Source organism: Sphaeramia orbicularis, chromosome 11, assembly GCF_902148855.1.
Source record: "Sphaeramia orbicularis chromosome 11, fSphaOr1.1, whole genome shotgun sequence".
In the NCBI taxonomy this organism is placed as follows: domain Eukaryota; kingdom Metazoa; phylum Chordata; class Actinopteri; order Kurtiformes; family Apogonidae; genus Sphaeramia; species Sphaeramia orbicularis.
In genome coordinates this window covers 45894479-45915106 of record NC_043967.1, presented here as the reverse complement: position 1 = coordinate 45915106, position 20628 = coordinate 45894479, and the positions used below count along the sequence as shown (strand labels likewise).

The 20628-nt window shown below is 34.5% G+C and overlaps 2 protein-coding genes across 5 annotated transcripts in view; both read left to right on the top strand.

The window, feature by feature from the left end:
* Nucleotides 1–613: 613 nt before the first annotated feature.
* Nucleotides 614–7629, top strand: ciarta (circadian associated repressor of transcription a). Its single transcript, XM_030148034.1, has 6 exons — nt 614–842; nt 3104–3454; nt 3545–3620; nt 3747–3825; nt 3934–4087; nt 4840–7629. Exons 2-6 carry the CDS (start codon nt 3104–3106, stop codon nt 5200–5202), a joined length of 1023 nt encoding a protein of 340 aa, XP_030003894.1. The 5' UTR covers nt 614–842; the 3' UTR covers nt 5203–7629.
* Nucleotides 7630–11502: 3873 nt separating this feature from the next.
* rprd2a (regulation of nuclear pre-mRNA domain containing 2a) overlaps nt 11503–20628 on the top strand; it is a 30895-nt gene continuing 21769 nt past the window's right edge. For all 4 annotated transcript variants that reach the window (XR_003936696.1, XR_003936695.1, XR_003936697.1 and 1 more), the window contains exons 1-4: nt 11503–11978; nt 17904–18033; nt 18539–18690; nt 20553–20605. Coding sequence is in view for 1 of the 4 variants with exons in the window: in XM_030148027.1 (XP_030003887.1) it covers nt 11804–11978; nt 17904–18033; nt 18539–18690; nt 20553–20605 (510 nt within the window). In the remaining 3 variants the exon portion in view is untranslated. The remainder of the gene's footprint in view (nt 11979–17903; nt 18034–18538; nt 18691–20552; nt 20606–20628) is intronic.

Here is a 20628-nt window from a genome sequence, read left to right as displayed (position 1 = left end):
TTTAAAAACTGCATCTGAAAAAACAAAAACAAAACTGTTGCATCATGATGTTTCCAATAAAGGCACTTATTTAATGAAAAACAAAAAAAAAGCTTGTACTTTGCTGACATTTCCTGGGTCTTAGGAGGTTATTAAAGTATCTATCTATCTATCTATCTATCTATCTATCTATCTATCTATCTATCTATCTATCTATCTATCTATCTATCTATCTATCTATCTATCTATTAAACGTAAAAACAAGACTTCTAACATGAAAAATCCATAAATGGATACCTAAGTTACACAGATCCACCTTTAAACCACACATTAAATAAATATACGCCCTGCGGCCTGTGATTATGTCGGTACTTTCACTACAAATTAACGGTCGGACATGCAAAAGTGCGTTGTTCATCTCGTTTTACAGCCACACTTAGAACACGTGCTGCCGGTGGAGGCGCGGTGCGGTCCGTGAACACACCAGCCAATCACGGCGGTGGGAGCAGGTGATTGGCCCGGGCTATGAGCCAATCAGATAAGCCCGGGCCGAACGTGAACCAATTGCGACTCTGGACGGCATGTGCACGTGTCGCGTCCGTTGCTGTTCCGTGCTGTACTTTCTGTTCGCTCTGGAGATCTGAGCAAGTAAACACTGCAACGGCCGGAGACGTAGGGAACAGGGAGGGACAGGACACGGCGTTGGCCATCCCTCATATCCGCGCTGTGTGATCACGTATGTAGTTGTTATAATCCAGTAACTGTACAACTAGTACGAACACACACACACACAGACACAACGTGCCTCCCGGAGCTGTGCCGTTTTACTGTTTTAGTGAATCCACGCGCCATCAAGCTACAAGGTAAGAGCCTCGTGCTTCTAGATTATATATATATATATATTTTAACAAATTATTCTGTGTTTTACCATCAACTACTGACTCTTAAACAGTAAAATAGCCACATTTTATTACTTAGTAAAGTTATTTTGTTATGGTAAGTTATATTGTGGTCAAACCGAATGTTATTTTTTTTCCTATTTATTTCCTAGCTTAATATAACTTGTGATTTTCTGTATAATTTCAACACAATAAGCCTTAAACATAACCTTCACATATTCTTCTCTAGATTCTTTTCAAACATAAAATCTTCGTAATTTATGCCACTTGTTATTTGTGAAATTGAGTGTTATCATCGTTACTTTGACTACAAATTTTTATTCGTTAAATGTGTACAGTGAATATTTATTTTTCTTTTTTGCTAGATTTTTGACTCACATTTACACTTAAAAAAAATCCTGATGGTTTAACCAGTCCTATTTAGTCATTTTAGTCACTTATTATATAATTTTCTCTAAATTAAGAAATGGAATTTTATTATATGGGTTATACAGCTGAATATTAGGATTAGCTATTAAGTTGGAAAGTTATTTATTATTTGTTGCTGATGAGGCAGTGGTACACTATTATCCTCCTGAGACCCAGCAATGCATTTTTGTTCTCTGTAGTGGACAAGTTTCACAGCTTTACTTTAAAAAAAAAAAAAAAAAAAAAAAAAACACTGAAAAGGACATTAAATAAAACAAAAAAGTGAAATAAAAAATGTATCTGAAAAAACTGCTGCATCATGCTGTTTCCAGTTAAGGCACTTACTTAATGTAAAATGGCGAAAATGTTTACTTACTGGGTCTCAGGAGAATAGAGCAAGAAAGTGACCACTGTTGTATGTAAATATGTGTAACTACTGTATTTTAGCTTTACAAGCAACATAATTTAAATTTAATCCAGATTAGATGTCAATTTATAATGGATTTTTACAGGATGATATTATGAGGATAGTTTAAAACACAAAAAAGCAGATAGCTGGTTAATCAACTGATCTATCATCACCCCCAAAACAGTCTGATACTGTTGAAAATGAGCTATTTCAGACTTAATCACACACTCAGCTGATCATCATGGTAATAAGTTTCCAAATGACTAAAGTAATAAAGAAAGCAACCTCACACTGACCAAAAAAGTAAACAACAAAAAAAACTGATTCTGATGTAGTTTTACATTTTTGAGCTGTTACTAGACAGCTGGCAAAGTGATAAATATTAGCTAAACATGAGCTCTTTGGCCCCTATCAGAGCCAAGTTCCGCCATTAGTTTGTTTAACGTCCTTTTTATGCCATACAAACAGTATTTATATATGTTAAGTAGTGCATAAAAGTATTATAGGGTCATCATTGGTCATAACTAAGACTAAAACAGTGACAGGCATGGGAAAGCAAACAGGGATTATTGCCTAAAGTACCACATTAAGTAAAACAACAAAGGAAACGTGAGGTTAGAGGAGGTAATGTGAAGCACAGTCTGAAACACACTCAGACCGCAGAGCGAAGTCCTCAGTTGACCCACACACATATTTTAGGGGAACTCCCTGTGATGACATCGTGAGCCACTGTTAATGTACAAATGATGAAGGCCTGAAGTGTCCCCAGCTGATATATATAGACTGTATACAGTTGCAAATGATCATTCACTGTGTCCTCATGCTACTTATAGACTTGGCACACATTCTATTGATTCTGCGTCAGTGTGACAAAGGTTTGCTTTGGGACACGTTTTTATATGCTGACAACATTCTTATGTGGTAGTTAATAATTTCTTGTAATATTGACATTGTGATAGAAGAGATAAAGTGGTGTTCAGCAGTTTTTTTTATACAGGCTGTGTTATCCCTAGATGATACTATTACTGTAAGTTCTGAGTAAGGTGAACAGAGTACCTTTAATTGTTTTGTTATCCATTTGACCATCATCTTTCTTCATTATACACTTTGCTAATGTGTAACTAACCCCAACTAAACAATACCTTAAAGGAACTCATGCTGATATGGTGTGTATATACTACATACCATAGGTGCTGTGATGACTTTTTTGGTCATTGAAGGAATAAAATACAACCCTGTTTTTTTAAAAAGATGATTTCCAGGAAAAACAACACTGCTTATTTTAGTTAGTATTTTATCTTTTATATTCAGTTTAGTAGTAAAGTCTCAGCCTTCAGCTTAAGGTCTTGTCTAAAAAAAAGCCAAGCATAGTGTCTGAAGTTTTACTTTATTATTGTCTGTTTCACAGATGAATTCGCAGGGCAGCTCCTCCAAATGCCCATCTTCTTCCTCACTTTCCACGCCAGTGTTTCTCCTCAGTGAGAGTGAACAGACAGAAGATGATGCAGACGTATTTGCAAAGGAAAAAGGAGAAAGTAGAATCAGCAAGGCCTGCACAGCTGAAAAAGACAGAGCACCTTCTGGACGTTATTCTGATTTACTTGCTCATTCACATCAGTTGCACACATCCAGCGCTGACAACAATCAGTCTAAACACTGTTCACACAAAACCAAGCATCATGATTTACCAACTTCCCCTGGAGCTGCGACACAAGGATCATCATCAGCCACGCCAGGAGACCTTATCTTTGCTCAAAAGGTGATTGTACATAAATTAATGTAGAAAATATATGTTTTATTGTTAAATTTTTAACATCATGTAGTAATGTACTTCTACATCTTTTGCCAGTGTGCAGATTTACAGAGATTTGTCCATCCTCTGCTGGAGCTTCTACATGGACTAAAGACTGGGCGGTTTCACAAAGGTGCGGTTGAACAGTTTCAAACATGATAAACATCTGTTTGCAGTTTTTAGGGCAGCCACACATGTAATTAACCTCCTATTTGCCCATTTGCCTTGACATTTTCTCTGAATCTTACATTTGTGGCAGGTTTGACCAGTTTCCAGCAGAGTGTTGCCATGGACAGATTGCACAGGATTCTGGGGATTTTACAGAAGCCTGAAATGGGGTAAATCTACAAAAATTAACAAGCCTGATATTTTGTGGTAACTGTAAAAAATGAGAGTCTTGTCATCGTCACTAATCAGCATTTACATTTATTCATGTTCTTTCACAGTGAGAGGTACCTCCAAAACTTATTGCAGATAGAGATGATGCTCAAGATGTGGTTCCCTCAGGTGGCTCTTCAATCAGCAGATACCCCAAACCAGACCACCACTCCAAAACTTTCCCATCGCTGGTGCCAAAATCAACTACATATGCCAGTTAAGGTCAGTTCCTTACTGTGTGTCACCTTTGTTTGTGTGCATTATAATATTACTATGGCAGTTAACTAATGACACCAAACTTAAACTACTTGTATGTTTAACCAGTTGATTTAACCAAGCATTAATATCAGAGTTTGCACAATCAGACATAAAATATCCAAAGCAAAGACTATATAAACATCAAAAGCACAGCCTTTTATGAATTTTTATTACATGAGAGAAGAGGCCATCAGGTACTTCAGTGGTACCTATACATGGGTTCCATGTCAGTCGAAGAGAGGCTAAACATCATGTAAAATCATCTATATCACAGATTGGTTGATCCATTTGTGGTGAGTTGAGCTGATTTGGTCAGTGGAAAAGTGACATGTCTAACATGTTAACAAGGTAATAGTAGTAGTAGTTTACTCTGGTCTCTATGAAGACATTCCCAAATAAATGCAAACATAAATAAAGATTTAACAAAAAAGCTTTTAGAGATGCACATATAATGGAAGGCAGTTCTCCCACATCTGAAGGAGTTAAATGCAATATTTATTTGGTTATAGTGAGGCTGCAAACACCTCAGGCAGCCTCCTCAGCCAGCCTGTTCCTGTTAGAGCTATAATTATCTGTTTAAAGGAAGAACGCACGTTATATTTACTTGGATTTTGTTGTTCTATCTCTGACCACTCTCAGTCTGGGATAAAATGTCACATTCTTTAAGACCTCAGTGTGTTATAGTTGTTATTTTTGGTTTTATTTTCACATTCCAGAAGCGAAAGATGAGCTGGTCAGACCCTGACCATTCTGGCACAGTCCCAAACAAGCATAAGCACCTTCAAGATGAAAGACAGGGGACTTTTCGGGCTGTGACTGCACTTGACACTGTGTCCACCTGTCTCCCCGGGTCGCTTAGAAAACACAAAGCACCTAAGAGACGAACAGTGGAACCGGCCGGGCCCAGTTGTGAGTTTAGAGACAGCACCGGCACGTCGAGCGCACTGTCCGATTGGTGTTGCAAGAAGGAAAACGAGAATCAAAAGCGGCCTGAGGTTTTTCCGCCTTCTCCTTGTGACAGCCTGGCTACACAGGACAGCTCTGTATCCTCAAGCACCGCTCCGGCTGATTCACCTTAGCTATCCTCGGCTGACCTCGTATCCACATGGAGGTGCCACCGCACACTGGTCAGAGTGAAAGCAGAGGGCAGATGTGATTACAAGAACACATTTAGGCGTAGTGCCAGGACGTGATTATTCGAGGGCACGTCAAACCAAAAGAGGAGGGGCAGAAATTCAAAGACATTCATTAACCCCTGACTCTCTGGTGTGGCTCTTGCTTACACTGGAGTTATTGCACTGCAGCACCAGGAACATTACATTGTACAGTGTGTAGTTTGACTAAGACCTTTGTACTTTGAGTTTTATTAAGTTAAGATTTTTAAAATACCTTTCATGTCTAACTAGTTGAAGCAACTTGTGCTCTGTTTTATATTTTTCACGTCATAGAACCTCATGCCATTGATGAGAAGCAGAACTAACATATACAGTTTTATTGGACAAGAATAAACAAAAGGGATCATTGGTACAGTTCGAGTCGAAGCTCTTGTTACATAAATTAGAAAATATATCTGGACATTCACTGTCGATCAAATAGTAATTTAAAGAAACATCACTATTAGCTCTGGGAAACTTTACAATATTAATACTAAAAAAAGCACACTAATCAACAGTGAAAATATTAATAGATTGTTGTCTGATGTTGTGATTGTCTGTATTTTTTTATGCTTCTTTATTGAAGTTTAAGCACAGTTTTAAAGAAATGAGTTTACACATTGATACATAAATACATGCCTATAGATGAACATGAATACAACATAAAAACAAAGCTAAATAAATAAGTGGATTATAGTAAAAGAAATTGCACAAAAGATAGAGGTGTTTGTAGCCTCCCCCTGACCACTTATTTACCACCATTTATTTATTTATTAAATCGTGCTTATTTATAATTCTCTCAGTTCAGTGTGAAAAATTAAAATGTATATTTTTTTCTTAATTTGGACAGCCGGCTTAAAATAGACAGCCAACCAGCTTAAAATAATTTCTAATTTGTGTTAAAATTTATCACCATTTTTTTTTTTTTTTTTTTTTTTTTAGCGGTTCCAAATCAGTCAATCACTGTTAATTGATGCATTGGTTGATTTTTAATTCATTGGTTGCATCCCTTGTATAGCTTCAAATAATATTTCAATCATGTGCTTAAATTATTGAAAAGGGCTGCTACTAAAATTAGAAAATGTATCACCTGATTGTAATCCTATGGCAATGCACAAGCATAAAGCTGTTGCCAAAAAGTGCCAAAAAGTCATCAGGGTATTTAAAACACTGTGTAAGTAGTTGCACTTCCGCACAGGAAATGCCATGTCCTAATTGATTATTAATCAGTTTCATTTTTGAGGAAATACAAGACACTCGGATGAATGTTTATCTGTCCATTACTCCGTTATACACACACAGTGAACATCTTTTTTGTGGATAAACACTTGAAAACACATGCTCACATTATTACACATATGACTTTCCGGTAACTGTTTTTATTTATTATGGAAAAGACATGATAAGGTAAATTGTAAATGACATCTGATGTCAATGCACTTTGAGTGACTTAGAGAAAATGTTACACAGCTATCGCCATCAGGCAGCTGTGATATTATCCGTGAAATATCTGTTAAAGAAAATTAGTACTTGAAAACATGGATTCTAACAGCGCATTGTTATGTGTTACTCCTTCAGTTCAGGAAATTTATACTGAAGACTTGCTTTGTTTTGTTGTATTTGCTATTTTGAAGCTCTGCTGATAGAAAGCCTCGAATGGCGTTAAAAGTCAAATTAGGGAAGGAACAGCTCTGTCGCAGACGTAAAATGGATTTCTATTATTAACTTGCTGTTTTAAATGAATCACTTTAAGTGCTTTACTATCAATTATAAGATGATAAAGAGTAGAAGGCTGTAGAGAGAAGTATTTCCATTCCTAAGCACATCTTTCTGATAGGATGTAGACATTGCACCACTATATTTCAGATCATTAGATACAGTATCATTCATGTTGAATGGCCTTTCAGCTCTGGTGGTTTGTCACCAGTCAGCCTTACTCGACAAACTCTGAGGCAACCAGAAATGCCATGCCTGAACAATAACTACAGCATCCTTCATGAAACAGCTTATTATTTCAGCTGCAGACAGGTTGAATAATGTAACATTTATTTAAAATGGAAGTTGCATCAATGTGGTAAAGAACAATGTTTAGTAGTGATTTGCTTATTTTGTGTAAATTGCAAGTAGCACCTTAAAGTACAGTCTCACTGTACGAGAATTGACATTTTTCACTGGAGTAAAAGGAAAAAAGTTTAGAATGAAATCTCATTTGCCTGTGATATGTCTTTAATTTTTTCTTACATTGTTTCCTTTTTAAAAGGGTATTTCTGTATGTTGTAAATTGTCATTAATGGCAAGTGATTGTTAAATGCTAATGTCTTCATGTATTAAATTAATGATCTGGTTCATTAATACACAGTGTGTTTGTTGATTTGTGGAACAATGTACAATAGCAGTCCATGTGAGCTTATTTGTAGAAGGACATATTATTTACATTAGTGAGTCACCTGCTACCAATGACAACGAGACTAAACAATACTGCAGTCCTGCTAATATCAGTGTACTGCCAGAATACAGTGTTCATTATATTAAATTTAACCAATTTTGATCATTGAGAGATTGACTCCTGCCAAGTAATAAGACAAAAGTACTTACAATAATTTGTGTGATGTGTTTTTTTTACCAAAATGTGGAATAATTACCTCCCTCCCTCAAATATTCATTTAAATAGTTACAAATTTTGACACAAGATTTCTGTTACTCTGACGAAATGGTGCAGAATGTGATGAGCTGTATGGATGATTGCAATTAGCATCAAAATATTTATGTAGTCATATATCCTTCAGGTAAGTCTAAACACAGTGAAATGCACATATTATAGGAACATAACATGAAAAATGATTTGTTTTTTAAAAGGGGGGCTTTAGATTTTGTGTTAAATTATTTGTGTATTATATTATCCCTGCCTTTACCAAACCTGGAGTCAGGCCCTAAAATGGGCTTTGGAGCTGTTTTTATTTTCCTGCCAAATGTCATGAGCAATGACCTAAACCACAGGTGTCAAACATATGGCTCATGGGCCAAAACCGGCCCACCAGAGGATCCAGTCTGGCCCATGGGATGAATTTGTGAAATACAAAAATTACACTGAAGATGTTAACAGTCAGTGATGTCAAAATTATTTTAGTTGAGGTTCCACATACAGAACAATATGATCTGAAGTGGATCAGACCAGTAAAATACTGTCATAATAACCTAGAAATAACAATTTCCACAATTTTTCTCTTCATTTTAGTGTAAAAAAGTAAAATTTCATGAAAATGTTTGCATTCAGAAAGTATCCTTTTGCAAATAAATGTGAATAACCTAAATGAATGTGAACAACCTGACACGTCTTAAGAGAAGTAAGTGTAGTTTTAACAGTATTCTGCCTGTTATTAAATATTTTGCGTATTTGTAGATCCACTGTGATCTGTAAGTTGTAATTTACATGTGTAAAATCATAAACAAAGGCAGAATATTATTAAAATTTAATTTATATTTCTTAAGACATTTAAAGTTGTTCATGTTATTTACATTTTTAATGAACCTTTGTAAACGTAAACATTATTATAATGTAATTTTACTGTTTCTGCTGTTATTATTTTACTGGAACGGCCCACTTTAGGTCATATTGGGCTGAATGTGGCCCCTGAACTACAATGAGTTAGACACCCCTGACCCAAACCATGTGAAATACAGAGGAAAGGAGATATAATAAGATAAAAAATAGTGGGGAAAAAAACATACCCGTAATGGCAAAGAGAGACGTAAATGATGAAAAAGAACAAGAGAAAAAGTGATGTCATGAAGAAAAATATGTAAAGATGAGACAATACTCTGCTGAAGATGTAACAAACCACATTGTAAAAGATGGAACAAAAATGTCATAACAAGATGAAAATGTGAAAGCCTTAATAGATGGAAATGATGTAAAAGACGCATCACAACAAAACAATACAAAGAGACTTTGATAGAAAGGGTTTGGCAGTGAAGAAATCAGCTGCTCATGTTTGTGTATGAGAGGACTTTAATGATTCATTTTTGTCTTTCTTTTGGTGCGTTGTCATCTGTGATCAGTGTTCCGACAAGCACATTTATTCAGCTTTGTTTTGATGGTAGAAGAGCCATTATGGTAGTTCATGACATATTTTTTGTCAGTTTGGCTCCTGAGAAGACACAAAACTGATCATTTAACTCTCAAGCTCAAAAATTCTGGAAAACACTGCACTATACCATTCATCAGTAAAGATTGTTTTGATGCATATGAAGTAAACAATACACCAAACCTATAGTCAGAACAGAATATAATAGAATCAGAATCAACTTTATTGGCCAAGTTTGTGCACAAAACAAGAAACTTTACTCCTGTTTGTCCTTTGTTCTCATGCACTGTATAACATTTCTTTTTAGCTCTGCATATGGCAATTGAAATGGTTTAATCTGCACTGGTCTCTCTCTCTCTTTTAATAATAACATTTTTTAAATATTCTATTTAAAAGCCTATGTTTCACTGTTTTTAACCCTTTCATGCATGAATTATGAGAACCTTAATCAAGATTTTTTTTCCTGAGTGTTTTCATTCCTCTTTAGGCATGAAAAAAAAAACAATGTGATTGATTTTTTTTTTTTTTTTTACATCAAGCTGTTTTTCATGGAGTTACAAAAACGTCCACTCAGCTACACCATGAATTTTATTCTTGAAGTGAAGAAACATGTATTTAAAACCCAATATCATAAAGTGATATGAAAACAGTGAAATGAAACCATGTTTAATGCAGCTAATCTGATGTTTTCTCACACTTTAACATATTCTAATACTGGTTATTACTCACTTCATGGAGATAATATGCAAAAAATAAATATTAACAATTGATTTCCACTCAAGAACCAATCAAGAACAGCAAAGTTACAATAATGGTATGAATTGCAGCTTATGAGATGATGCATAAGTGTCCACTGTGTTGGTTGATATGGAACTAAAACAACAAAACCCGTGAATATACAAGAGTAAAGCTGTAGAGTAACTGTCCACTGTAGTGACCGCTATGCATGAAAGGGTTAAACCTTATTCTTCTCTATGCATTTATAACTTGTCTTTGAATTACCATGTGTGAATTGTGCTATACAGATAAACTTGCCTTGCCTTACCTAGAATAAATATATGTCTAGAAATATAGAATAGAAGTAAGCATATTGTATGGAAAAAAGTATATTTTTTCAAATAATACAAATAATAAAATTAGTGTAAAGACAACAAATAGTGTAACATAAAAAAACCTATAGTGCAGTATAAAACAAAAGCAAAGTAGAAATAATAGTAGCTATCATAATTAAGTGCCATTACTAACTGATAATATATTGTTTTTTAACGGGTTTTTTGGCAGTCTGTTACATTGCACAGTATAAGGTGAATTAAACACGTAAAAAAATGCTTATAGAAAAACTAAATAAACAAGTAAATAAATAATACAATACCAAAAAGGTAGGAATAGCACTGCAAATGTATATGTGTACATGTAAAAAAAAAAAAAAAAAAAAATCCCCAAAAAATTTAATTTACAGACCAAACGTATCTAAAGGTACTGTATGGAAGTAAATCTGTCCCATCAAATTTTGAATTATAAAAGCCACTGAATTTTTTTGCACTGAAATTAAGAATCTGAATTTTTTTTTTGCGCTGAAATTAAAAATCTGATTTTTTTTTTTTGCACTGAAATAAAGAATCTGAATTTTTTTTTTGCACTGAAATAAAGAATCTGAATTTTTTTTGCACTGAAATTAAGAATCTGAATTTTTTTTGCACTGAAATTAAGAATTTGAATTTTTTTTTGCACTGAAATTAAGTACCTGAATTTTTTGTCTGTCAATTTTAGTAGGTTCATAAATTTAGAATAAAAAGAATTCAGATGCAAAAAATTCAGAAGCAAAAATTCCGATCACACATTCCATCTCAAGTCAAACCGATAGCCAGCCAATCAAGTTACGTTAGGTTGGTCATGTGACACTGAAAAAATTCAGATACTTAATTCCAGTGCAAAAAAAATCAGTGCTAGACATTCAGTGGCTTTTATTATTCAAAATCTGATGAGACAGATTTACTTCCATAGCACTGGCTCTGATGTTTCAGAAGTGCCTCTGTGTCTCCTGTTCTTCCACCTACAGACAGCAGGGGGCGCTCTAACTTACACTGCTCTTCCACTGCATGTGGTGGCGCCATATTTACTCTGCATTTCCGGAAGTGCTTTGCTTCGTCACCTTCCTATCATCGAGTAAACAGCGGACCACCAGGATGTGGAAACCCGCTCAGTTTTAGCTGTAAATGTTAAGCAATATTAAGTGTTATCTAAAATTCACGTGTTTATATTGTACGGTTGTAGACGCTGCAGGAGATTTGGAGGAACATACGTAATATTTAAGCTTTTTAACATCACAATGGCAGCTGAGCGGCAGCGGAACGTGTTAATGTATGTGCTACGTTAAGCTAGCATGCTAAGCTATGTGGTAGCCTCGGCTAACGTTAGTAGGTTGTGTGAATTGTGCGGACATGGCTGCAGGAGCTGGAGCCTCGTCTGGCGGCTCCTTTGAGTCGACTTTGGACAGAAAGTTTCAGAATGTGACAAACACGATGGATTCAATTCAAGGACTGTCAACGTGGTGTATCGAAAATAAGAAGTACCACAGCCTGATTGTGCGCCACTGGCTAAAGCGGTTGAAAAAATGTAAGTACCTTCAGTTCCCTATTAAACGACTTTATAGGTAAGGAGGTGAACTCTGACCAAAACAGGGGTGAGATACAAAAGCAGGAGTACTAGTTTTCCTATGGTTGTCGGAATTACTCAGTTTACGGGCATTGTGCAGTTTGTTGTCGGTTAGCTACTTCCATGATGCTAACTTATGCTAATGCTGCTTCGTAGTCTTAGAACTTAAATACATCAGCTACAAAAGTTGTGATTTTTTTTGTTTGTATGATTTTTACCTTGCAAACTGTAGCCCAACATCTCCTTGTAGATAGAGCAACCATATCAAATATTATCTTCATTTTTTTTTATTGCTTTTTTTTTGGTATCCTCGCAAAACTGATAATTGTCAATTTAACCAAGTCAAAATTAACCATATTATTTACCCTTTAATGCTAATGAGAGCTCTTGTCCCTGGCTCAATTCCCATTACTGTTTGTTTTAGTTTATTTATGTCAGGGGCCATGCACAAAAACATCTTGTACCAGATGTAGCTACTACCTGATTCCCATGTGCAGTTGACTCATTATTTGATTTTGTTGTAATTTAGTTTTTTGAATTTTATTAAAACATTAGTCTTTCATTTTTCGATTGGTAAGTCTAACCTCAGTGAATAGTTGCATATTCATAGAGGGACTTGGGTGATTTGACTAAAACAATGATAATAATCATAATTATGATCTACATTATTGACACGAAAGTTGGACAATTATAGAATTAAAATAAAGCATTTGGGAGATGTGATGTATAGTATTACTCCTCTAAGGTCTGTGCACACTTACACTAAGAGACATGGAGATATTTGATTGTAATATATTATGAAACAGTCTTGATGAATTGCAGACTTCTTGAGTATTTTAATGTATTCACTTTGTGAAACACACGTCAATGTGTAATATGTAGATGGGTCCTATCAAGCGAAAATGAACATCAACATGAAAAAGTAAATTTGCACATATCATTTATCAAGTGGACTAATTTTTTAGCTAAAGATTTCTATTTTGTGAAACTGTTGTCCTTTTTAAAATACCACTTACACAGTACAGGAGAAGTTCCAAACCTTTTGCTAGGCTGCATTAAAGTAACAAAAAGACATGCAAAAGACTGTCTATTACTTTGAGAAATTAAAATTCGGAATGATGAAGTTTGTGAATTCATACATTGGTCACATTTAAAAACATTATCTGTGAACTGTTACAGAGAAATTACTCTTTATTTGTAATTTACCTACATCAGTATGGACCACCACAAGTTGTAGATAATGCCGTGTTTGTATTAAATACTTTAAATAAAGCATTGTGATTATATCTGGCTGCTTGTTTAAAAAAATAAGTCAACATTTTGTGTGATGCATACAATGGTTAAGAGTTGTCCATTTGTTACTATGGCAACCTTTCCATGTCTTACCACATTTTGATGTCAATAAAACAGAGACTTTTAAATATTTTACTCCAAAATTTATTTTTAGCACAGTTAAACATAATATCTAAAAGGTTTTGTCCTACTTGATATCAATTTCTGTTGAGAACTGCATGTTTTGAATGTTTGAGTAAAGCTTAAAAAATTGATGTACGTTTCAAGTCCACGTGTTACCGAGCAGGAATTTGACATTTTTCACCCTAAAAATTTCATGTCCCCAAATTTTGTTATACATAATGTTAAAGTGCTTATAAATAACTACTCAAATATGTATAATACATGCATAAAAGTTACTCTGCTTACATGACAAGAGACTGTAGATTACAAAATGTGTCCATGCGTTACTGCTTGATCGGACCCAGATATAAGATGTATTTGCTGGGGTATATCTGGTTTCACATCATACTTGAAGTTACAACTCTTTGCAGAATAGCAAGATATTAACCAATTGTGTATTTTCATTTGCACAGAGCTCATTTGATTATTTGTTTATGTATGTATGACAGAATGTGAAGTTTAAGAATCAGATTTTTGTGATGTGAAAGCTTTTGCTGGGTGTCCTTTATTCTTTTGGCACTCTGTAGGGTTTTTCCAACCATTATAAGGCTTGGGTACTTCACCGAAACCATTTTGAACACCACTTAAGTCAAATTAATGTTAATTGAATTTTGACAGAATCAAAATGTAATGAAGCTAACTTACTTTTCTCACATCTAATGGAAGCAATTGGTTTTTCAATTGATGTGTTTAGGAAATTTCATTTTAATCATGTCTCACTTTCCAGATTTTTACCACAAGTAAGGTAATGGCATATTTGTATCATTATTGTTAAACTGCCCAAATTTTCTTGCCCTAAACCTGTTTCACATGCCCTTAAATAATCCACAAAATTGGGCAAATATGACCGTTCAGAGCACCTAAGTCCTTTGAAAACCTATGGAAAGCACTGCTGTCTTTTTGCCATTTTATGGAGTCCAGTTTCCATTGTATAATGACGATAATGCTGATCAAATGATTTATGAAAATATACCAGAGTGATCAGTGGTGCTATGATTTGTAATTTCATGTCAATAAATGCATAGAAAAATCTTGCCTGCCATGTAATGAATAAGAAAATGAATTTTATGTTATAGATGAGTCATGTATTCACACCATTTGACCAATCAGATGAAGCCACTGCTGGGCGTCAGATACCTTCAGATTAACTGATGCCAATTTGATGCTGACAACAGGGTTACATTGCTTATTTCTTGTGAGTCATATTGTTTTCACAGTATTGAACAGTGTTATCAGACACTGCAGACATCGTACAGACCTGGTGAGAACTTTATTGCTTCTCAATAAAAAAAGATTGTATCACATGATATTAGATAAACAGTAACCAAAATACAGTCTTTCTCCAGCTTTACCTTTTATGAAATGTATGTGAGCTGCATCTGATGTGAAGTGATATCCTTTATTTTCACTTCTATTCATGCATTTTTACTGTGTGTGTGCTTGTTGTGAGAAAGTGCTGTAACCCATAAAGACCCACTGCTACTTTTGTTGCACGTCCAAAAATATTTTTCTCTCTATATTTAGCCTTTCTTAAGTGTTTTATCACCATTTATTATAATATTATCGTCTATATTTTTTCAGTTTTTCAGTGTAAATCGAGTATTTTCCCACATTAGATTTACTGATCATGTAGATGTTCATAAAAGCTAAGATTAAAGTTGAGGGTTATATCAAAAACAGGGAAAACTGAAGAAATAGTGACTTTTTCGGCAAATGTATCAATAACTGAACATAAAATCAAGTGTGTTCATCCACTGTCATTGATCCAACTCCATGGGTTTTACTGGTGAATCAATGTTGCAGAAGATGACGGTGTTTCCATGGTAACTACAGAGCCTCTGAACTTCCAAATGGGTCATGTTTGATGACCATGAAAAGATGACAAACGGCATTTTACGTCAGTTATTTGCATGTATTGGTAGAATTATTGCATAAATTGGTATTAAACAGTTTAGATCAGTAGATGGTTTTGGTCGATGGTGGAGGTTTGGGTCTTTATGGGTTAAGCGAGAGATAATCATAACTGCGTAGCTCTGCTCAGACACCAGTATTATTTTTATTAACTGTGCATATCAAGAGTAACAAGATGTTCTTTCCAGACCACAAGTATCATCCTACTTATCAGTCTAAAGTGTATAAAGGTGTGGTTTTGTTGCTGATATTTAGAACTGAATATGGAAGTTTTACAAAGCTTTAAACATTTACTTAACAGGTAGTTTTGGTGATAGTTTAAGGTTGTTTGGAGTAATGAGCACAAAGTGTGCAGATATACTCATTTGCTGTTTATTCATGGTTTATATGAGTGAATTTAGGAGTTAGACTGTTGTACATCATGTATAAAAGATGATCTTTGGTTGATGTCATGATAATTTGTGGAGTTGCATAATTTGGTCAAGGAGTCATGTTGTGAGTTGGATTTGAGTTTACTTGGTCGGTCATCGAGGAGAATGTACAGGTTTTATTTTTTCTCACATAAACTTAATCCCCTGTAAATACAAAACCGAAGTGACTTTAATTTTATATATTTTACATGTTACCTCTTCCTTTTTAGTGTCATTGAACCCACTATATCACCATGCAATAGACATTGTGTTTATTTTCTTTCCCATTTCTGCAATTAAACCACCTTCAAGTTACAGGCTTTTGTTTTTGTTTAATTATACAAGCTGTTGTTGGTGTGAGAATTGTGATTCAATCAAATATGCAGCCCTAATATTTAGTAAATAATCATTTTTGGTCTTGGTTTTCACTTATATAATTTATAATGAATAATGTAGCAGAATCAATAGGAAGAGATTGTCAACACATGGATAAGTCTCCTTTTAATTTATCCACTGTTGCTTTCAAGTAGAAGTAACTCATGCTCTTTATAGACAAATGCATCCTGTGATGGTTTGAAAGGTTCATTGTTGTTTTATTAAGAGTGCAGTTGTGCAAACATGAGTATGCGCTTGTCTGGGAATAATGCAACTTTGTCAAGCGTCTCTGAGAGAAATTGGCTTTGTTTTGAAAGCCAAAAAAAAAAGTTAAATTGTGTTTTTTTTTTTCCCCCCAACATATTTTGTTGATTTTAGTACAAACACTGTGGGTTAAGGGATTTTTCATGTATGCAGATTTGCCAAAATCAACTCACTCTTGTCTTTCTCTGGTGCTGTTTACTGTTGAGTGTACAATCAGCTATATTTAGTTTTTAGGGTTTTTTTTTTTTTACTTTTTATTTAGATATTTTCATTTTTCCACAAAACAGCACATTCTCTAACATAGGACCCTATGAATTAAAGCCCAAGAAAGTGGAATACAATAGAAATACTATAAAGGGAAATCACATGGAAAATAAATATTTGTTTTTACCAAAGAAAATTACAGCTGTACAATATCAATCATAGAGAAACATAACAATCTTATAAAAAAGCTCCCATTCCTTCATCAGTCACCCAAATACCGAATCTTTGTTTGAAAGTATCCGTCTTTAGTTGTGGATTTGCGGTCATTCACTCCATATTGTAGACCCTTTTCAATTTCTGTACCCACTGAATTATGGTCGGTGGTTTTGGATCCTTTGACAGTTATCATTTTCTTAGCAATCAATAAAAGTATCCATAACATGTGTCTTTGATCTGAACTATATGTCTCCTTAGGTATATCTCCCAGTAGGAATATCAGTAGGTCTAATGGGGAGTTCGCTTGTAAGATTTTGTCCGTTTCTCCCTTTACTCTCTTCCACAATCCTTGGATTCAATTAGCTGTATTTTTATGGTCAGTTTTCTGTCTAAACTGCTGCTGTCAAATGTTTTTTCTTCAGCTTTAGGTCTGAAATTGTTGTGTTTTTATTTTTTAAATGTAAGAAAATAACAAAATCGCTTTAATTTAGTTGGAGTTACTCATAAATGGGGGCCAAGTGTTTTTTCACTGTTATCTAAGTTGTGTTTTTTCAACTGTTTCCTGATGAAACACTTCCTTCCCGATGATTTTCAGTGCAGTTATCACAACTGCTGTGTATTATTACTGTTGTGTGTATTTTTCATTTGACTCGAGTTTTTGTTTCTGAGTTTGAAAGAACATCAAGTACTCAACATTCACACTGAATTCTTATTCTCAGTTTTTCTTTGGTTTAGTTTTAATTACACAGTAGCTGTGTTTTTGTGGACATTAAGTACAAAGATAAAAGTATTTGTTTTGTTTGGTTGCTTATTCTTTGTGTATATGTGACTGTGGGGGGAAAAAAATCCATCTCTCCTTTTTCTGTGTAAACAAAATAGGTTTATATTTCATTTCCCCTGTCGAGACTCATATTTATGTTATTATACGTAAAGATAGATTTGTTTATTTCTGTTTATCAGTCATAAACATTCACTGTCTAATGCTTCACAGGCCGGAACATCTGTCATCACAGTCCTACTAATATTAATATGTTTTTTTTTCCTCTAACAGCTGATTCCACTCACAGACTGAACCTGTTTTATCTTGCCAACGATGTCATTCAAAACTGTAAAAGGAAAAACGCCATTGTTTACCGTACGGCATTCGCTGAGGTCCTCCCTGATGCCTTTTTGCTGCTCAAGTAAGTCAATTGTACAGATGTTTTATTGTCTCATAGTTATTAAGCTGCATTGATGATAATTTATATTAGATGAATGTTTATACATTAAGGATGTCTCTTCTTCCTGTCAGCTACATCCTCATCTTTACTTCCTTATCATTGCTTTTGTTTTATTAAAATGATTTCCAACACATAAATTAAAGAAGTGTCTTTATGCATGATTGGTTTTATTTTTTGGATTAGCACAGAGAAAAACAAAGAACAGCATATTATCACCATCTCAAAATACAAGAGTACACCTGACATTCAGTGTAAGAACTAAAGACAATCCTGATGATCCAAAACACATCACCAGTAATTTAAGCAATAAAAATAACTTCCACTTCAAAACTAGGACAGCTACAATAACAGTGTCATTACTAGTTTCATTTATGAATGTACTACCCAATTCCGTAAAAGCAACCTAACCTGACTTTGTTTAATTATAATTCAATGTGTAACGCTGTTTGCCTTTCTGTTTCTGTAGCCGTGAAGGTGAGGCCAAGGTGGTTAAATCGGTGGAGAGGATATTGTCCATCTGGGAGGACAGAAGTGTGTATTCTGGGGCTCTCATCTCTGAACTTAGGAGTACTTTAGTCAAAGAGGAATCGCCTCCTGAGACACCTGTGGAACAGAAAAGTAAGGATGTGCATTGTCTAGCTTTTTGCTTTCCTCAATTCATGAAGATTGTAGATGAGTCACAGGTCACCCGCTCAGATTCCCTTGAAAAAATTCAAGGTTATGTGTTTTGTATTCCAAATGTATGTGGAAATGTGAAATATCTGAATGTTTTGTATTTGAAGATCAAACAAAAAGTATTTTGCGGTACAGTGTTGAGTATTTAATGTACACTAAAAATCATAACCTCAGAAAGACGCTCTGTAGTGACACCAAATTTTTGTAAAATCATAAGAACACAGAGTAAAAATATGAAAATGGTAGTTATCTACCCACATAGTCACTGACAACATGAAAATAGGAATTTTTAAGGACATTTTTAAAATGATTCTGAGACAACTATGACAGTAGTTAATTTGGCTAATGCATAAACATGACCTAATAGTCATAAATTACTGAATAAAATTAATTAAACTCCAGCTGAATGATTTATCTAGCTCTGTTTGCATGACAAGGTGTCCTTTTGTGATGTTTTTTTTATTTTTTTTTTTTCATAAGATAGACTTTACCTAATCTAATTTGATATTCTGTAGGGAAAAAAATCACATAATCACACAGTTGACACAATTTGATCAACAAAATGCATAACAATAATGACAGTTTCAAAGTGAGATACTGATACTGACCTAATAAACGTGATTTCCTTCTAAGATTAATGTCGGAGTGCCTAGAGATATAGATTAACTTTATTGATCATTGGGGGAAATTCACCATGGTTCACCTGACAGTTTTTTCAGTGGAATCTGTCTGAGAGGATGACCTGGGTGACCTTTTCTTAAACTGGGTGATTCCAGTCACTTATGGGGCACATTTTAATAAAATCTGTCATATCTGTATGCACCATACATTCATGCATTGCTTGTGTTTTCATGATGAATTCTTGCTGTTTGTGCAATGTTAAAGTAAGAGTAAGTTTGAGTTAGCATTTTTAAGTATTTAGAAATAATATGGAATGTTGAATGAAATTATTCGTCACAGCATATTTGAGTTTTGTCGTTGCTTGTGCTGCTTTGCACCCTAGTTTTGGAAAAAAGAAGAATGTTACTAAATGAGTTTACGTACTGTTAATAAACATGTGGATAGCAGAGTTATGTCATAGTTGTACTGTTGTGCAAATTTCGAGGCATTCATCTTAAAAATTAGTCTACGTTCCCTTCATTAAGAAGCACTTACAGCAAAAAATTACTTTATAACAAGAATAAGTTTAGAGTAAGAACTGAAGAACAGAAGATAAGAGGATATCCACTACAATATCAATTTGATTTTTATACAAAATTGGATCGTGTATTGGTATTAGTTAATTTCAGTGTTGTAAAAGATTGAAAGGCATTTCTATATATTCACTTGTTGACTGCAGTGCACCTAAAGCTGGTATCCACAGACTTTTCATACCTTTTTTGTAACCTTCAAGGTCCAATGTGGAATCCTTACATGTCCTTTCATGTTAACATAAAGTTTGTGTTGGAGCCACCTCTATAATTGAGCTGAGCTAGTTCTTCAGAGCCTCTGCTCCTCTACAGCTGCAACAGTGTACATTGCTAGTTACCATTAGCTACGAAATGTAGTCAGCTAACATACAATCCAATCCAGCTTTATTCATAAAGCACTTATAAGACAACATATTTGGCCAAAGTGCTTTACACTAAATAAAACACATAAAAGTTCTTTGAAGAAAACTGTAGTAAAGCAAACGTGAACAAATACACAAGCACCCAACAGAGCACCTACTCTAACATAAACTTCATTCAATCACATGCAAATATTACATCTTGATATTTTTTGTGGTTTTTTTTTGATGCAGTGTTAATGTTTTTTTCCTACAGCTCCGATTGAGTCCAATGCAGATCTCCGGTCCAAGATAGTTGCTGAGTTTGTGGTAAGGAAGAAAGAAAAAAATAT

Excerpts from the sequence above, each read along its gene's own strand:
- ciarta (XM_030148034.1), top strand. The coding sequence starts at position 3,104 with ATGAATTCGCAGGGCAGCTCCTCCAAATGCCCATCTTCTTCCTCACTT. Across the intron at positions 3,621-3,746 it reads GACTGGGCGGTTTCACAAAG|GTTTGACCAGTTTCCAGCAG; the intron begins GTGCGGTTGAAC and ends CATTTGTGGCAG. Across the intron at positions 4,088-4,839 it reads AACTACATATGCCAGTTAAG|AAGCGAAAGATGAGCTGGTC; the intron begins GTCAGTTCCTTA and ends TTCACATTCCAG.